A 20,183-nucleotide genomic window follows, 5' to 3' on the forward strand; every position below is an offset into this window, starting at 1 on the left:
CGGACACAGGAGGCAATCTGATCGTGAGAGGACATGAAGACTAATTCGTTTTTAAGTCGGAGCAAGCACGAGAGAGTTGTGTGGTGGCTAGACTTGAGACAAGAGTTAGTGTCGGAGACGTTTTCTGAAATGGTTACGTATATGCATGTATGCATGGGAGATATACATGCATGATTACGTAAGAATTGTTGGCTAATTAGCTTAATTAGCAGAAGTTATTTATCCTTTTGTGATTAGAGGAGGATAGAGATTAGATTGAATACGACAGGAAGTTCTAGTTCGATTCGGTCACATTTGTGCGTGTGGCTACCCTATGAATAGAGATGTATGTTGTATTGGGTAGAAAAACGCATAATAGGACAACACAATGCTACAGAGAGATAGAGAAACTCGAGAGAGAGAGAGCTATTTTGGGATTTTATGGAAATCCTTGTTAGATACTTTGGATAAGCATCTTTTAAACTCATCTATATAATGAAAATCAAGTTTCGTAAGTTGATGAATTGCTGATTCGAAATTTTCTCTCTTTTCTATATTCTGCATGTTTGATTTTTGTTTTAAATTAATTTTATATTTCTATGAAGTTTCATCTTGGTTTAATCCATCCAAAACCTTGCTAGAATATCTAGTGTTTGATCTGAGAAAATTTCGAGTGGATTTGGTTTGATCTCGAGTAGCTTTTTGTCGACTCGAAAGTTTTGATCTACTCGATACTAGTTGACACAGCCTACTTCGATCAGGAATAACTTTTTATCTACATATCTGATTTAGTCGATTCTTGTTGGATTAGTTTTGTATTTGAATCTAGCTTCCGCTGACCAAATTTGAGAGCAATCTGATCAGCAGATCTTTCTCTATATCATTTTTACTAAAGCTTGTGCAATCTATTTCGAGTGAAATACCGAGTATAAATCGAGTTTCGATTTGTGTGAGTTAATCTTTGAATTTGGTTTCCATAATCATTCACTCCCCCTTCTGATCGGGTATTTTAAGTATATTCGATCCTACAATTTGGTATCAGAGCTTTAATCCTTTTTAATTGATCTTAATCGGTAATTACAAATATGGCTTCAGATAGGTATTCACAAAACCTTGTGTTTTTTTATGGAGTTGATTTTCAGTTCTGGAAGGCGAAGATGGAGACCTACATTCGAGCACAGGGCTTTGCAATTTGGGTAAAGATCTACAAGCCATATATGGTCCATGAGAATAATGAAATGATGGCACGGAATATGTCTCATGTCGAGGCGAACAGCAAGGCAATAAACCTAATCATCCAAGACTTGGGAAGGAGCGACTTCGATCGAGTAATACATCTTAAATTGGCGTACGAGGTATGGAAAGCACTTTGTGATTACCATGAAGATTCAAATACAATTAAAGAGGTACGCCAAGATTTATTTAACAAAGATTACATGCGTTTTGAGATGAAACTTGATGAGTCACTAGATGATTTTCTTTGCTTGGTTTAATAAAATTCTTAGTAATTTGTATGCTGTAAATATTACATATACTGATGCTGAGAATGTACGTCAATTACTAGGAGCTTTAGATATGTCAGTGTGGGAGATGAAATTTACATCAATTAGAAAATTTACTATCATGAGTTCACTTAGATTAGATGTACTTTATTCTAAATTGAAAACTCATGAGCTAGATATTTTTGCTAGGAAGAACGTTAATAAATCAATTGCTTTGGTCTCTCAACCCGATATGTCTCATATTGAATCTTCTTCATCAAGTTTTTCATTATTTTCTATATCTTCACTAACCAATGATCTGCTTGAGTTGATTCATGAAGAAAATTTAGCACTACTTTGTACTCGGTTCTCTAAAGCATTGCAGAATGTGTGTAAGAGGAAGAGAGAAAGTGGAGGTCCTCAAGGATGCTATGAATGTGGTGATCTCAACCACATTCGTTCCAATTGTCCTAAGTTTGCAAATAAAACATCAAAAAACGAGAAGTAGAAAAAGAAGTGATCTTCAACAACAACAAGAAAAAGAGCTTTTCCAACCACAAGGTTGTGTATCGACTTCTTTCAGTGCTCGAACAACTCAACTTGAGTGACGTTGATTCAGAGAGCAGTGAGGGTGACACAACATCTAAGAGTAAGACATTGCGTGATTTGACTGGATTGTGTCTCATGGCAAGCAACAAAGAAAGCTCAACCGAGAATGAATTTGACAGTGACGGTAACGAGGTATTACCTACTTATGATGATCTATCTAATATTGTTGTTCGTCTTGCTACAATCTTAAAGAAACGTAACAAGAATATTAAGAAATATGATATTTTAATTGAATCGCTTAATTATGAAATTGCAATACTTAAGACTTTAATTCCTGATGATGATGCTTGCAAGTCCTATGACTTAATTTATTCTGAGCTCACTTTTCTTACAGATGTTCATGCTTCTACTCTTGACAAACTTAGAGAAGAAACTGAGAAAAATGAGAAACTTGTTGCATTGAATTGCAAACATGTTAAAACTACAATTTGTTCAACGTCTGATTTGCATGATTCAATTTCTTGTTCTAATTGCTTAATTCTTGAATTGAAGTTACATGATACTAATAATAGAGTTTCTCAAATAGCTAATGATATAATTACTTATGAGGTTTTTCATGTTCTAACTGTCGTAAATAAAATAAACCCATGAGTGTTGCTTGTGATAAGTGCCTAACTCTTTCTAAACAGGTTGATTACTTTAAACAAATTTTAGATTCATCCAAGTCAAGTACATGTAAACAAGTTTTAGGTTTTGATCCCTATGCTAGCTCTAAGACAAATTCACCCACTGTTGTTAGAACTCTTGGATGCGGTAAATTTGAAACTCTTGCTGAATCTGAACCTAATAAGATTGTTTTTAAGTCTGCTGAATTTTTATCCTCTATAATGAATGCAAATTTTGCTTCTTCTTCAAAATCCATACATCAGGTTAAGTACACTTGCACTTATTGTGGTAGAGATGGACATTTAGTAGATTTTTGCTTTATACTAGCTAAACAACAACAAAAAAAGAAAAATCTAATGCTAGATCTAATTTGCGAAAGTCACGTTTTATCCCACGTGAGATTGTGGCACCTCATTTTGTGCCTCAGGTGAAACAATCATCACCTTTTACTACTCGTGTAACTTGAGTTGAAGCTATTCGAACTTCTCGAGTTGAGATTACTCGAGCTGCTAGTGCTTCGTGAGTTGAACTCACTCGTGCTTCTCAGGTTAAGTTTACTCGAGCTACTCGTGTTTTGCCTACTCTTGTTGTTGGTTGAGTGACTCAGTACTGAATTCCTAAAAGCTTTATTACTAACCCCAGTACTGAGCCGTCGACATCTTCTAGTTCCTTGTAGGCTTATCGAGCGAGAAGGAGAACATTGGTTAGTCGATTCTGGATGCTCACGCCACATGTCTGGTGATAAAAATTGATTCTCCTCCTTTTTACGTGCATCTCGTGCTGAAAGTGTTACTTTTGAAGATGCTTCTTCTACCTAAGTTATTGCAAAAGGTATAGTGCATGCAAATGACAGGTTTATGTTAAAGGATGTTGCTTTGGTCGAAAACTTGAAATTTAACTTGCTTTCTGTCTCTCAAATCATTGATGAAGACCGTGAGGTGCACTTTAAGAAAAATGAATGTAAAGTATTAGATGATACAGGTGATCTAGTTTTTAGAATCTCACGTTTTGGAAGAGTTTTTAAGGCTGATTTTGATGTATCACCTTCTTATAAGCTTAGATGTCTTGTTGCTAATGTTTCTAGAGATTTATTCTTTTGGTATCATAGACTTAGTCATGTTGGTATAGATCATCTCACTCGAGTTAGTAGTTTAGATCTTATTCGTGGCTTGCCTAAGCTTAAGGGTGATAGTGAGTTAGTTTGCTTTTCTTGTAGACATAGTAAAATGCGTTCAGGTTCATATCTACCTATTACCATCGTTATGACAAATGCACCTTGTCAACTTTTACACCTTGATATTGTTGGCCCTTTAGAGTACAATCTTTTGGAGGTAAATGGTATGTGTTTGTTATTGTCGATGACTACTCTAGATTTCTTGGGTTAACTTTATGGCATTTAAGGATGAAGCTTTTGGTTATTTTAGAAGTTTAGTTTTTAGATTGTCTGTTGATCTCCCAGGATCTTTGAGAGTGATTAGAAGTGATAATGGAAGAATTTAAGAATTCTTCTTTTGATCACTTTTGTGTTGATAAAGGTATTTAACATCAATTTTTATCATCTAAAGTCCCTCAACAAAATGGTGTAGTTGAAAGAAAGAATAGAACTCTGGTCGAAATGGCTAGGACCATGTTAGATGAATTTTCTACTCCTAGAAAATTTTAGGCTGAAGCTATATATACTGCTTGCTATGTTTCAAACCGTGTTTTCTTGAGATCTAAATTGGGTAAAACTTCATATGAGCTGCGGTTTGGATATATGCCTAGTGTTTCTCACTTTTGAGTTTTTAGCTGCAAGTGCTTTATGCTGAAATATGGAAATTTGGATAAATTTAAGTCCAGATCAACATATGGTATTTTTCTTAGATATCCTGCTCATACTCGTGGCTATCGAGTGCCTATTAAGGAAGCAAGAAATCAACTGTGGGTGGCCTGGAGCCGGCTAGCTTGCAGCCCACAGCCTTGCTCCACACACACCCTAGATGATCTCTTTAGACATCAACTCAAGGGATTTCATGCTCAAGAGGAAAACCATGCATGTTACCATGATCTACATGCACAAATCAGTTTTCAAACATTGTTGATGTAGTTTTGAAGACACTATTTGTTGGCATATGTAGTTCAGCATGACATCTGTGCTCGACATTCTTAAGTTTCAAGACTCCACCAGTTGAGGATTCTTTAAAGGTTTGATCCAGAAAAGTAATTCACTTGATAACTCAGATTCAGTTAGCACACCTTTAACTAAACTAACAAGAGTATCATCTCAGCAGAACACAACACATTCTTACTTGCAGTTTGAAATGACTTCTCTCAAGTCGCATGTGCTTCGTTAATGAGGACCAGTGGTGGTGGTGGGCGTGGGGGCGGGCGGCGAAGGACCATCGGATGGGCTTGGATGACGGCAGAACAGACCCGTGCGGGATGGGGTAGCGCGGCCGAGGTAGGCCATTAGATGCGGAAGCAAGTTCTGCGTGGAAGATGTATATGAGGTCCCCGGGAGGGCTCCTTGGCGCCTGGGGTAGCACGAGTGCTCGGCGTGGAGCTTGCCCTCAACTTTTTATGGCCGTCCATTATCAGACAAGGTCCCTGTAGGATCGAATATGCGCAAAATACCTAATCAGAAGGGGATGAATGATTGCGGAAATCAAATTCAAAGATTAACTCGCCTAAATCAAAACTCGATTTATACTTGGTATTTCACTCGAAATAGATTGCACAAAACTTAAGAATGTCGAGACCAAACCAAATCCACTCGAAATTTTCTCAGATCAAACACTAGATATTCTAGCAAGGTTTTGGATGGATTAAACCAAGATTAAAGTTCATAGAAATATGAAATTAGTTTAAAACCAAAATCGAGCATACAGAATATAGAAAAGAGAGAAAATTCTGAATCAGCAACTCATCAACTTACAAAACTTGATTTTCATTATATATATGAGTTTACAAGATGCTTCTCCAAAGCATCCAACAAGGATTTCCACAAAATCTCAAAACAGCTCTCTCTCGAGTTTATATCTCTCTGCAGCGTTGTGCTACCCTGTTCTACGTTTTTCTACCCAATATAATATATCTCTCTATTTATAGGGTAGTCACACGCACAAACGTGACCGAATTGAACTACAACTCCCTATCATATTCAATCTGATCTCTATCCTCCTCTAACGACAAAAGGACAAACAACTTCCGCTAATTAAGCTAATTAGCCAACAATTCTTACGTAATCATGCATGCACATCTCCCATGTATACATACATATACATAACCAACTCAGAGTACGTCTCTGACATTAACTCTTGTCTCAAGTCCAGCCACCACATGACTCCCTCATGCCTGCTCCAACTTGAACACGAATTAGTCTTCACGTCCTCTCACGATCCGATTGCCTCCTACGTCCATCGCGAAGCCTTGCCTTCATATGCATTGTTTTCTCAGCTCAAACACCCCGCATGACATCCTCGATGACCACGATCTCAGTTCCTCCCTGAGCTTAGTCGCCGAACCTCAGTTCCTCCCTGAACTTAGTTCGTCGATCCGTCATCGACCATGTTCGCCTTTGAGCAACACTTGCACATGAATCAAACAACAATCGAGTACAAGCACAAGTCCTTCCCAACTTGACTCAAGATCAGTTCACGCAACACCACGCAAACTCCAAGCAAAACCAACACGCTAAAATAAGCATATCCATCTAATGATAGTGCATCAAACCAACTATACTATCCAAGCATATCTTAGCAACTTATAAACATCAACCAAATATCATTATGTTAAATCACTTTGCTCTGCCAATTTCATCAATCAAACTAATGTTTCATCACATGATCTCACAATCTCCCCCTTGATGAAAACATTGGCAACCCTCATGTGAACATTGGTAACCTTTTAACAGACATGATTTGATTTTAAAATCAAACATAAAGTGAAATCAAAAGATCAACAAAAATCCTTTGAAGAAAAATTTTGTAACTCTCTCTAAAAGTGAGCAACTTTCTCTCCCCCTTTGGCAATGATTTCATAAAAAATTCAAAAGAGAGAATCAAATCTCATTATTTCAACCATTTCAATGAGCATTAGGAATCATCCATATATATAAAAAATACTCGACCAAGCCACACTATCAAGAATACTTACACCAACCTATATACAGATGTAAAAATATAGTGTGAGCACAACTTATCAAGTATAATTAATGATTTATTTGCAAGGCGTGGTCTCCCAATCTCAATCACTTGAATCCTCAATTTATATGCTATAAAAAATATGAATATCAAAAGTATGTCATTGTTTTGATTAAAAATACATATAACAAGATGCCAATTTTGATGTCAAGAACTTCTTATATTCTTTTGTAGGGAATTATATATACCATCAACCTTATTCTATCCAACCATACCAAGCATATGTCAAAAAGACAATCAGAAGCTTAAGACAATAATTATGGTCATACATAACTTATTTCAAGTTCATATCAAAGTGCAATGATAAGCAGTCTAAAAAAAGACGTGTGATAGTGCATACTTTCTTGATCTTTTATCTATCAACTATTATTCATCATCTTTTCATTTCTTTGATTCTTTCACATATAGCATTTTTATCAAAGATAAAAGTAATCAAGAGAGTTTGACCATGACAAAGTTTAATTCAAGTTGTCATTCGATTTAAAAAGTCATGAAAAAAACTACACAGTTACACATGTAGATATGAAAGTACAAAAACTCCTATATAGCATAAGCACTGGCTTCAAAAATCATATATGTATCAGATATGATGCTCATCATATTTCATTATTTTTGGGACAACATGAGGTGGAAGACAAAGGCTGAGTTAGTGGGTCCTACGTGTTGGTGAGGATGTAAGGGAAAGCAGACGGGAGCCAAGTCGTCCTTGCATCGGCGTGAACTCGCACAAAGTTGGGCCTTGAGCTAGAGTGTTGCGGCACTGGGCAAGCTGGTGGGTGGCAGAGTCAAGATGACTGAGGTATCATCGCTGAGGGGAGGCCGAACCCGTTGGTGGGTTGGGCTGATAGTCTAAGATGTGTGTGTGGGCGGGGGGGGGGGGGAGGGGGGAGATGTTGGGCTACACTAGATTGGAAAAGGAAATCGGTTCGAGGGAAAAGGACATGAAGGAAAAGAATTTTAGAATTAGATGGGGAAATTGGTTTGGGTTTTGATTATATATGGTTTTGATTTGAATTTGAATAAGATCCAAATTCAAATTCAAATCAACACTCAAAAAACCAATAACACTAATAAAATCAAAAATACATCTGGCCAATTTAAATGCATGATTTGAATTCAAAAGTTGGAAATTGAGGTGAGTTTGAGATACCTAGCTCGATTTATAAGTGTATATATATACCCCCCACACACATATATATGCACACACAAATATACTTATATATTTACACATATATATACACATTGGTTTTAATTTGATATCAATTTATAAAAAAATAAAATTAGAGTGAATTTGGCTATCATTTAAATGCTAAATTATAGGGTGTTTCATTCGTGCTCCAACCAATTGATATTCTTTCTCCTTCTCCTCCTCCTCTTCTTTTTTGCGTGGGTGTTCTTTCTGTTTGTCTATTTGATGTTTTAGCTGTAGAAATAAAATGTTTCGTTTCCTTCTTTATATAGGCATTTTAAAAATGCTTTAAATAAAATTTCAGGTAATCGTTTTTTCTATTCATTAATCACACTGAGTAGTTTAGGAGACAAAATCGGAGAAGGGAGTAAGAGACAACGTCGGTAGGAGGTCATCGTGGTCAAGACCCGTCATTCGTCTTTTGGCTTCGTGCACCTCACTTTGGAACACAGATGCTTGGTTGGGAAAAGAAAATTGTGGGTGACCACACGTATGTGAAATGAGGGAGAGAAGGAGAATCAAGGTAATAAATAGTAGACAGTGGGGTGGTAGTGGATTGATGTTGAGTAGCGGATTACATATAACAGACGATATTACGGACGCTAAGTTACAATAGCGGAATTTTAAAAATACTCATAATTTTGAGGCACGTAAGGACCAACAGAGCAGCCGGGGGCCAGCTTGTTGGGGCATAGCCGGCGCCGTGGGGGGTCGGGCGGGGGCAACGACACTAGCAGGCAGGGGCGATGGTGGCCAGGGCAGGACAATGCTGGTAGGTGGTAAGCGGCAGCCAGGGCAGGGAGGTGCTAGTAGGCCGTAGGTGGCGATCGGGGCCCGAGGCAAGGGTGGCTGGGGCAAGAGCGGCGATGACGTTGGCTGGTTTGAGGCGACAACCAGTGTTATATGGGGCACGGGAGTTTGGCGAGTGATGGCTGGAGTGGAGGGCTGGAGGCCGAGATGGAGAGTTGAGATGGCATGCTAGGTTTTTCAATGCAACGTAACGGCCTACAAAGTGGTATTGCAGCCCGCAATTACAGTTCGTTAAGTGCTATTGTGGCCGCTAAGTTACAAACTACTATATTTAGCCTGTTATCTCAACACGTAGCGATAGAGATCCACTATTACAATAGCGATCACTATGAACACTATTTGTTACCTTGAGGAGAATATGATGAAACGAGAAAAGAGTGATGCTAACCACAACAAAGCAAAGTAAATAAGCTCGTGTATGATACAACAATAACATAGATTTTCTAGCTTCGTTTAAAAACCCTAAAGATGGAGCGAAAAAGAATGAAAATAACTACAGCTTGGTGCTTACTAAGGAACTGTTTGGCCGAGCTGTCGGGGTGAAATTAGTGGGAGCTCTGTCAAACAATAATTTGCAGTTTTTAGCTCTAGAGTAATTTTGTGTGAGTGATTCCTTGAAATGAACTAAATACTAAGAGCTAAAAAACCAGTTTTTTTATTTACTTCTCCACAAAATCAATTTCTCTATAGAATTTCTGCTACTCACAAAATTACTTTTTCTAGAGAATTACTTCTCTAGAGAATTGGAATCAAAAAAGCTCTACCAGACAAACCTAAAAACTAAACTTTAAACAACACAATTCAAAAAAACCTTTTAAAAACCACAACTACCAACCGAAGTTACCAAACCAAAGGCGAATGCAAAGAAAGCAAAGGAGGAAGGAGATATTGATATCCATCCAGCGCGGTCACATTGCCCCATTTATTAGTCACTCCCAAGAAACAACAAACATGAAATACAAGGGCGGCGACGATGTTGGCTGGTTTGAGGCGGTAACCGAGCGTTGTTTGGGGGCTGGATGTTTGGCGAGTGATGGTTGGAGTGGAGGGCTGGAGGTTGGGTTGGAGAGTTGAGATGTCATGCTAGGTTTTTCAATGCAACGTAATAGCCTACTAAATGGTATTGCAGCCTGTAATTGTAGTTCACTAAGTACTATTGTGACTGTTAAGTTACAAACTACTATATTTAGCCCGTTACCTCAATACGGTAGCGACAAAGATCTATTACCACAATAGTGGCCGCTATAAACACTATTTATTATCTTGAGGAGAATATGATAGGAGAAGAAAAAAGTGATGCTAACCATAATAAAGCAAAGTAAATAAGCCTGTGTATGATACAGCAATAATATGGATTTTTTTAGCTTCGTTTAAAAGCCCTAAAGATAGAGTGAAAAAGAATAAAAATAACTACAACTTTGTGCTTACAAAGTAGCTGTTTGACTGAGCTCTCAGGATAAAATTAGTGGAAACTTTATCAAATATCAGTTTGCAGTTTTTAGTTTTAAAGTAATTTTGTAGGAGTGATTTTTTGAAATGAACTAGATAATAAGAGCTAAAAAAACCAGTTTTTTCTGTTCACTTTTCAACAGAATCACTTGCTCTATAAAATTTATGCTAGAGAATTATTTTCAATCACAAAATTATTATTTTTTATTGAACTACTTCTCTGATGAATCTGAATTCGCAAAAAAAAAAATTAAACTACCAACCAAAGTTTCCAAAAAATTAAACTTTAAACAACACAATTCGTAAAAAAAAAAACCTTTAAACAACACAACTACCAACCAAAGCTTCCAAACCGAACGCCGACGCAAAGAAAGCAGAGGAAGAAGATATTGAGATCCATCCTGCGCGGCTGCATTGCCCCACTTATTAGTGTCACTCCCACGAAACAACAAACACGAAACGCAAGCCCCAAAAAAGAAAGAAAGATCAAAAGCATACCGGAAAAATATCCTAAAACCTCCAGAAATTCCTCCCACCGCGACCGCCACGACGGCGACGGCGACGGCGACGAGCACGGGGCCCCTCCACCGCCTCCGCCTCCGCCTCGCCGCGTGCCTCCGCGCCTCCCCGACGTCGTCCCCGCCGCCCACCCCCTCCGACCCGTCACCGCCCGCTCTCCGCCGCCGCCGGCCCCGCGGCGGCCTCTGGAAGCTTCCGTCCTCCCGGGCGCCCCACCCGATGGACGCGCCACCCCAGCCGCCGCGGACCCCATCTCCACCGCCCCCGACTCAGCCGCCCGCGCCGTCCAGGAGGTACGGCGTGCACTTCTCCGCCTCCAGCTTCATCCAGGCGCCCCTCTCCGCGCTGCTCGAGTACTCCGGCATCCTCCGCCCCGACCCCGGTGGCGGGCTACCCCAGGCGGGGGCCGGGGCAGGGGGAGGCGAGGTGTCGATCCGGATCGTGCGCCCCGGCGAGGTGGGGACGTCGTCCGAGATGGGAGATGACGGGGTCGTGGAGGAGGAGGGGGACGCGGCGAGGGCGCACCCCGCCGAGCCGGCGCCGGCGCCGGCGGCAGGCGGCGGGGAGGGCGGGAGGGAGTCGTCGTCGTCGTATCAGAGGTACGACATACAGCAGGTGGCGAGGTGGGTGGAGCAGATACTTCCCTTCTCCCTGCTGCTGCTCGTCGTCTTCATCAGACAGCACTTGCAAGGTCGTGCTCACTTGTCTTTCTTTATCAACAGCGCAAATCAATACGCATCACATGTTTGATGCTTAGAACATAGTGTCTTGTTATTTGCGAAATTAAGAAGTGCAGATGAAATGGGGAATTTTGGCTAAATTTGTTTTTGGTTGTTTTGCACAGGTTTCTTTGTGACGATTTGGATCGCTGTGGTGATGTTCAAGTCCAATGATATCCTGCGCAAGCAGACTGCTTTGAAGGTCCGGGCTTGTTTTGTTAATTTTTTTGGTGTAACTTTACTTCAGCTTTGTGTCGCAACAATACGGAGTAGAAAAAAAAATCATTTTGTTGAATGACATTATGTTTCTGAGAACTAATATAGTGTCATCAAAGAATTCTGGTTTCATTGATTGCTAGTGCTCTGCCTAGAGTTAAGATGTATATGTAATTAAGTATTTGAGTGTTCTAAACATGGAAGTATTTGAGTGTAGCAAATATGCAAATGAATGCGATGGTGAAGTTTTACCTATTTGGTCACATCACTATTGTATTGACAATTATCATGGATTTTCTGCATGCTAACACATTGTAATTCTGTGCATGCATTTAAGAAATCACTAGGGCTACTCTGTCCTTTCGTTACTCTGCATTTGTGCTATAGTCCAAGGATAAATTAGGTGAATTTCTTGGATCGTTTATGACCTCTGTCCTATACCCAACAAGTGGCAAGGATGATACGTGTGTATACGATAGCAGACTCTCCTTTCAAAATGAACTCCCGCTTCTATCATCTCTTTCAAATTGATATCTGATGTTACTTTGAGCTTTACTCCATAGGGGATTTCTAGTATCTTCATGTTTCTGCCACATGCCCATAAGTTACAACACCCTGCAAACTTAGTTACTTTCTATCCTTTTATAAATATGTTCTCTATTATTGACAATGTGGTGTTTACCTTCCATTTGGCTAATTTTGTTTTTTTTCCTCCCATGTAATGCAGAGGGAGAGAAAAATTCCAGTCCTTGTCGGGATTACAATATTATTTGTTGTTCATGTATTTGGATTTTATTGGTGTTACAAGAATGGAGACCTTATAAGACCTCTCGTGATGCTTCCTCCAAAAGAAATACCACCATTTTGGCATGCAATATTCATCATCTTGGTGAATGGTATTTTCTTTTCTCTTATGGTACTTGGAACATATTTAGTTTTCGTCTCTGGCATGGTTGCATAGTGATAATGTCAGCATCTATTAAAGTCATACTGCCTGAACAAATTTAGTTTTTGGCGCTGGAGTCTCTTCATTTTGTCAACTTGGCTCAGATGTTCACTTGGCTCTGTACTTGCCTTCAACAAATAAGTTAGGTCATTTCCTAGGTTGTAAGTGGGTAACATGTCCCCTACACTTCAAGGTCATGGTCATTTTATGCTCACTCAACCATCAATATTGTCATAAGGTGATATTTTCCTTGTATTGTTTTTAATCATATGTGTTCCTTGTAATATTTTGCAGATACAATGGTGCGCCAAACTTCTATGGTCGTCAAATGTATGCTTCTCATGTACTATAAAAACAGCAGAGGCCGCAGCTATCGTAGGCAGGTAAGCCACTCTACATTTGTTATCCTACATTTTCTGTGATATATCTTGGTGATTTTCCTTGATAGCTCCTGGTGTATTGCTGTTATTTCTGCATAATCATATATTGGGGGAGCTATAACCAATTCTTCCTTTTTGTTCAGGGTCAAATGCTGACAATTGTGGAATATTTTCTACTTTTGTACCGTGCACTATTGCCTACTCCCGTGTGGTACCGTTTTTTCCTGAACAAGGAGTATGGAAGCCTATTTTCTTCTCTAACCACTGGCTTGTATCTCACTTTCAAGTTGACATCTGTCGTGGAAAAGGTGCTATACCTTTGCTTATCTCATTTCAGAAGCGATATTGAGTGGATGCCTCCTAACACTTAAATGTTTCTTTGTCAGGTTCAATCATTTTTGACAGCATTGAGAGCATTATCACTTAAAGACTTCCATTATGGTTCATACGCAACAAGTGAGCAGGTAGCTAATATGTTTTTGACTCGTCAAGATATGTGAATTAATGAACGTCTTGAAATATGCATTCCGTAGTAGATCCCTCAACACACTTGCTTACTGTACTTAACTGTCTTTGTATGCATGTGTGTGTTTTCAGGTTATCGCTGCTGGAGATATGTGTGCGATATGCCAAGAAAAGATGTATGCTCCCATTCTTTTGCGGTGTAAACATATCTTCTGTGAAGATTGTGTATCAGAATGGTAAGCTACATGCATATTGCCTTGGGGTGTATGGATGAAAGGAATTGCTCCGGAAACTTCTAATCCAAATTTTACTTAATTGTATGAACTGGGTTCAAATTCCTCCATCCAAACATGCCTTTAGAGTTTAGACTATCTTGTACTCCTTCCTTCTTAACATTCTTTCGATGCTGGCAGGTTTGAGAGGGAGCGGACGTGCCCGCTGTGCAGGGCATTGGTGAAACCAGCAGACCTCCGGTCGTTTGGTGACGGTTCAACGAGCCTCTTCTTCCAGTTATTCTAGACAACCAGCTTAAAAGAGATGCGAGTTCCAGCGCCCTCTGCAGATAAGAAAGCAGATGTTAGGGGTGTGTTTGTATGTGTTGTTGCTCGCTCCCTGCAAGCAGAGCGGCCCTGATGCGGTGCTGAAAGAGTCCGCACGTCCCTTCCAGCTGAAGCAGGAGTACATGGGTGTGTGTTTGAGTGTGCATATTATCATCCCCTGTATAGGCTCTGGCGTGATGCTTGAGCACCTGAGAATTATTACCTGACCTTATACGAGTTACTACATAAAAATAGAAAACGGCGAGTATATAGTACAATTTGAGCCTGCGACTGTTTCAGAGAGAATGGTGATCAATGGCTGATGGCTCTGCTGCGACATGATAGTGATGGATGATAACGCGTGAACAAATCGTAATGATGCAATGAAATTGTAGTTCTGTGTCACAATGTTTTACAGTTCCGAAAAGGGTAACATGTGACTTTCCCTTCAAAACGGCACCTCTGTTTTGGTTGTTCTTTGACAGCGTACAGTTGCTTTTACATTCAAGATACTCCATGTACTTTTGTAACAGAGTGACGTGAAAGGAAGTAGGGACGAATGTTCTGGAGAATCTGAACGTCCACTGGTATCTCGTGTGAGTCTTGCAGGGGATTTGGATCCGTATCCTGGGTAGACCTGGACTGGAATCATCCTGCGATTCCGGGACCTATCTGGTCTCGGAAAAGCACAGAGCAGCTTTAGCTTAGATGATAACCAAAGATAGTTGTATTTTCTATCTGATATTAAATTTCATGTTTAATTTGTAATTTTTAGGAGTAGTGATGTACTATTTGATAACGATGGACATCTAGATAATTTAAATGGTAGACGATTATAGTTAGTGGTAGGTACGGGGTGAGCGAGTACGTGTGTTTTCGAATTGTTCCGGTATTAAAAAATAAAAAACACCTGTGATGAGAGCAGACAGGTCTTCGTAATGACGATTTAGCGATGAGATTAATTTAACACGGGGGAGCACGAGGGAGATTAATTGCAACGCACACATCCGGCGGAGTGCGGACCGGAGAAACGCTTGTACCGCCGCCTTCCTTACCGGCTCCGCCTTCCTCCGACCGTCGCGTCGCGTGGCTTGCCCCATCCTCCTCCCTCCCTCCCTCCACGCGGGCGTCACGCAAGAGGAAGGTAACACCCGCCCGCTTCCCCTCCCTCCCTCCCTCCCCCTCTCTCTCTCGACATCCTCCTCCGATTATCCCTTGGGGATTCGCGTCTTCCCGAACCTTCCGCGGCGACCGCCCGTCCATCCGTTCGTTCCCCCAGCTCTCATCGGATCGCTGCCACTCTCCGCGCCGGACATGGTGGCTCGGCCCAGATCCGGGCGTCTCTCTGCCGCGGTTGCGCCTCGCGTCCTTCTCCCGTCGGCTTGCTCGTCCCCTCTGGACTGGTGCGTCTGGACACGAATCTATTTCCTCTTATGTTGATGAGGAAGCCCTAGCTTGCCTGGATGGATCGTTCGCTTTCATCTGCAGAACTCTATTCTTTTGTGTGAGAGTTTAATTTCCAAAATTGTTAGGGGATCAACTGAACCCCCATGCCCCCCCCCCCCCCAACCACCACCTGGCAGCTAGCTTTTCCTGTAGAAGTAAAACTAAGTATCGAAGCGTTGCGCTCGAGGTTCGGCAGTCTGATGATTGTTGGTATTATGCTGCCGACGAAAAAATTGTATTTTTTCTTCCTTTTTGGACTGCAGGCCTGCAGCTGTTTCCTTTTTCTGTCAATTCACCATCTGTGTATCTATAGCTCAATGCTTGTTTTCTACTTGGCGGTGGCAAAAAATCAATTGGCAAGGCAACAGCCCTGGGTGTAGTGAGCTGATTGCATTTAGAATCGATTGATTTGGCTTCAATGCTCTCCACATGAGCTCACAAGTCTCCACATCAAGGGGTCTGCATCCCCCGAGCAAGCTTGGGACATTCGAGTCCCCTCACACCTGGCCGCTTTCTGCACCTACTAGCCAGCCTGAAGTAGGTCGTGGTGACAACCAGGAGGTCAGGCTGTTGTCGGTTTCTTGGAATCAGGATTGTGGTTGCTTTGCTGCCGGTACCAGCACCGGCTTCAGGATCTTCAATTGCGACCCTTATAAGGAGACTTTCAGGAGGGATCTCAAGAATGGCGGGTTTGGGATTGTTGAGATGCTGTTCCGTTGCAACATCCTTGCCCTTGTAGGCGGTGGCTCCAATGTGCAGTATCCGCCAAACAAGGTGATGATCTGGGATGATCACCAGAGCCGTTGCATTGGATTCGCCTTTCGCTCTGATGTTCGGGCTGTAAAGTTGGGAAAGGACTACATTGTAATTGTTCTTGAGCGGAAGATATATGTTTACAACTTCACGGATTTGAAGCTGCTCCACCAGATTGACACCCTGTCAAATCCCAAAGGATTGTGCTGCCTCTCCCATCATTCCAATACTTCAGTGTTGGCCTGCCCTAGGGTGCACCAGGGGCATGTTCATGTAGAGCATTTTGGGCTGAAGGTGACAAAGATGATTACGGCTCATGATTCACACATTTCTTGCATGGCCTTAACTATGGATGGTCTCCTACTGGCAACAACAAGCATGAAGGGCACTTTGATCAGAATTTTTAACACAATGGATGGCACCCGCTTGCAAGAGGTGAGCAATATTTTCTATTGCTCTCTAGGATGATCCCTATCTTGGGTGTTCCTTTTTTGTAAATAAAGGGCAGGTGCATGCGCATCTTTTATTTTCTTTTTTCTGTTGCCTCAAGTCTTTGTAGTATCATAATTCATGGATGGTTAGCATAAGTTCGTAATTATCTATTTGTCTAATCTAAATAACATGTAGGTACGTAGAGGGCTTGACAAAGTAGAAATATATAGCATTGCGCTATCGCCCAATGTGCAGTGGTTGGCTGTGTCCAATGACAAAGGAATTGTTCATATTTTCTCTCTGAGAGTCAGAGTTGCTAGGGAGGATGCAAGCAATGAGCAACGCACTCTTGAAGGTCCACGAATGGATCACCAGAACTCTTCCAGTTCTATTAACCCTCTTATTCAAACGAGCACTGGATCCAATGCGAGTTCATCGTTGTCTTTCATGAGGGGTAAGCATGTTACTCTAGTTTGCACTCATTCTTAGTTAATTTGGTCTTGATCTCAATACCGGAGGTTGCCCCATTATAAAAACTTACAATTGTTGCAAAGTTAGATGAGATATAATCCAATAATCCAGTGCCATTTGTCTGGCAATCCATAAAATTAGTTTTAACTTAATTAATGACGATTTTCTTTATCTTCAATCACAGAGGTCCTAGTTGATCTCTTTTGTTTGAATGTCAATTGGAGGCATGCAGTTACGCTAATGATCTTCTAAAAATCTGACACCTGATTAGAGGCAATTGTGCTCTTCTAGGTACTGGGAGTCATTTTATGGTTATTATTCATACGTTTCTTGTTTGTGATCTCATTACGTTGGCCTCAAGCCCTCAACATTGCCCTCATGTTATCTGGTCATGTTATGCATTGACATGGGAGCATACGCCATCTTGCCCTCTCTCTCATGGTTAATGAAACATAAAAAAATGTCCGCTAGCATATGGCTTGACATGACCCACTCATCCAACATTCGTTATGAAGGAGCCATTCTATTTTCTTAGTTAGCTAACAGAAGACTTTTCACTGGCTGTAAAGTTTTCTGCAATCCTGTGAGCTGCTTATAAAAAATGATTTGGTGAATATTCAACTTCAACCAATCTTTTTCCTGAATATCTGAAAATTAGAATATTCAACTTTATGGACAATTTTCTGAAGTGTGCAAGAACCAAGGAATGATGTGAAGTGTGCAAGAACTAAGGAGTGATGTGTGAAGTGTGCAAGAACTAAGGAGTGATGTATGAAGTTTGCAAGAACTAAGGAGTGTTGTCAAGACTTGAGACATAAAATCATGCAACCTCCTACTCTGATATTAATGCAAAAGATTATTAAACAAATTGATTTTTAGCAGTTAAGGCACACATATTATTATACATTCTCCATGAACCATAAGTCTCGTTAAACCTAGTTAATTCGTATATATACATGTTGGCCATACCCTTTTATCTCATTTTATAATCTTAAGAGAAGGTATTGGGCTGGCTTCTCAAAAAACACAAGTCATTAGCTTATCTGTGTTGAATTTCTTCAGGGATTCTGCCAAAGTATTTCAGTTCAGAGTGGTCATTTGCTCAGTTCCATTTACCAGAAGTGACACGCTACATAGTAGCCTTTGGCGCTCAGAACACTGTAATGATGGTTGGCCTGGATGGCAGGTACTCACCTGTACAGATTGAATTTAATTTTAGAATTGTCCTTTCAGCAAATGTCTACATTTGATGGTGCTTGTTTTTGCCAAATATATTTTTCTGTCTGAGTTCAATCTTGAAAAAGGAACACATAAATGAAATATAAACCTAGGTACCTTCTCTGTTTTGGACCAAAACATTTTTGGCCTTGTCACATTGCATGTCCTGTTTATGAAGTTTGCATGTTATAACTGAGCCACTGAAACTAGAGCCTATGTTATTCAATCAACCTTTACTGTCAATAGTCACTTCAGAGGTTATGTAGTCATGTGGGAGACATTTTAGAATGTCGTAGCAACTGCCTCATATTTAGCTATGGAAAAATACATCAGCCAGTGGTAGCAACAGTTTACGTTTCGCATAGAACAATTTCAATTGGTAATATTATGGTAGCAATAGTTTACGTTTCGCATAGAACAGTTTCAATTGGTAATATTATTGATTGGCAGATTAAATGCATAGAACAGTGTCGGTTGGTAATATTATTGATTGGCAGATTAAATGCATAGAACCGTGTTAGTTGGTAACATAGTTGATTTGGCAGATCTTGTTCCTCTGTGGTGAGTGACTGTTCTAGCATCTTCATCCTCCATTTGTTGAAAGTTTAGCTGATTTCACTAATTGCTTCAACTTTTGTCATCTTCAGCTTCTACAGGTGCAGCTTCGACCAAGTCAATGGAGGGCAGATGTTACAGAAGGAATACTTCTGGTTTCTGTAGGCCGACAACAGAGCACCCTTCCGGACTTCATCCACCTGAATTGCATGAAGATCATATCACCCTGTAAATATGGAAGGTTGTGCTCAGTCCATTGTACATATCATCTTCTCGCTGGCTAAGTTATAGGCAGCCGGAATAAGGAGAGCTGACTGTTGGACCACAACCTACTTTGTTACCTGTTCCGGAGCAGTTGTCCTCCCATCCTAATTGCAATCATCATTTGATAACTTTTTATTTCTAAGAACAAGAACACCCTCAACATATTCATAAACAAAATCTCAAGGATGAATATAAAAATCTGACCTGAGACTTGCTATTGTGCTCTTGCCTGTAATTTATTGATCTGACTGTTCCTTATTGTGCATCCACTTTGGATTCTGCATGTTGTGATATTTCAATGCTGGTATGTCTCTGATTCTTATGCTTGTGCTGCTTGATGGATTGTTTAGTACGCGATGCTCAAGATCTGACTATGATTTAGATCGTTCAAACCTGATTGCACAAATGAAAAAAATCTTCATGTTTTGATACTGCTTTGCTGGTAGGTCTACGATGGTTATGTTTGGCTGTTTGATGAGGATGGTTTAAATATGTGTTTCTCAAGACCTAACTATGTTTAGATATAACCGAACCTGATTGCGCAAATGGGTCGACTTTTCTTTTTGAGAAATACAATGATTCTATAAGATTGTTTCAGGAACTGAAATCGCAGCTAATAAGTAACAACACAATTAAGGTCTGTCCTCATTTGATCGAGGTGAAATGCACAGTTCTAGTACTGTTGATACTTTTTTTCGTGAAAAGAACGTCTGACCAGTTTTCTCCTGGTAGCCCATTTCTGACGTCACCATGTCCAGTGGTTGCGTGTTAATTTTCTGTCGCTACCACTCACTCTTTGCAATGTGCTAATCGTATCGATTGATAAATCATACGTTAGATTAAGGTAGCATGTGTGAACAGCAACACTACCATATTTTTCAGGATGACACGTCCCTCTAGATGAGCCTGTAGATAGGCATCCATCAGTTACAGTTAGGAAATCAACGAGGAAAGTG

At 40.4% G+C, this 20,183-nt stretch overlaps 2 protein-coding genes across 3 annotated transcripts; both read left to right on the top strand.

The window, feature by feature from the left end:
* Positions 1 to 10,686: 10,686 nt before the first annotated feature.
* Positions 10,687 to 14,375, top strand: LOC133883150 (uncharacterized). Its single transcript, XM_062350747.1, has 8 exons — positions 10,687 to 11,514; positions 11,668 to 11,744; positions 12,486 to 12,654; positions 12,999 to 13,087; positions 13,228 to 13,392; positions 13,471 to 13,548; positions 13,682 to 13,785; positions 13,963 to 14,375. The coding sequence occupies exons 1-8, from the start codon at positions 11,043 to 11,045 to the stop codon at positions 14,066 to 14,068; spliced, it is 1,260 nt and encodes a 419-aa protein (XP_062206731.1). The 5' UTR covers positions 10,687 to 11,042; the 3' UTR covers positions 14,069 to 14,375.
* An 875-nt stretch (positions 14,376 to 15,250) lies between these two features.
* LOC133914502 (autophagy-related protein 18d-like) lies at positions 15,251 to 19,444 on the top strand. 2 transcript variants are annotated; one of them, XM_062361185.1, is made up of 4 exons: positions 15,251 to 16,722; positions 16,915 to 17,173; positions 18,253 to 18,376; positions 19,056 to 19,444. In XM_062361185.1, exons 1-4 carry the CDS (start codon positions 15,964 to 15,966, stop codon positions 19,126 to 19,128), a joined length of 1,215 nt encoding a protein of 404 aa, XP_062217169.1. In that variant the 5' UTR covers positions 15,251 to 15,963; the 3' UTR covers positions 19,129 to 19,444. The 2 variants fall into 2 exon arrangements, with proteins under 2 accessions (XP_062217169.1, XP_062224324.1); XM_062368340.1 differs by lacking the exon at positions 18,253 to 18,376.
* The last annotated feature ends 739 nt before the right edge of the window (positions 19,445 to 20,183 follow it).

The sequence above is a fragment of the Phragmites australis genome, chromosome 1 (assembly GCF_958298935.1).
Source record: "Phragmites australis chromosome 1, lpPhrAust1.1, whole genome shotgun sequence".
NCBI classification, from domain to species: Eukaryota; Viridiplantae; Streptophyta; class Magnoliopsida; order Poales; family Poaceae; genus Phragmites; species Phragmites australis.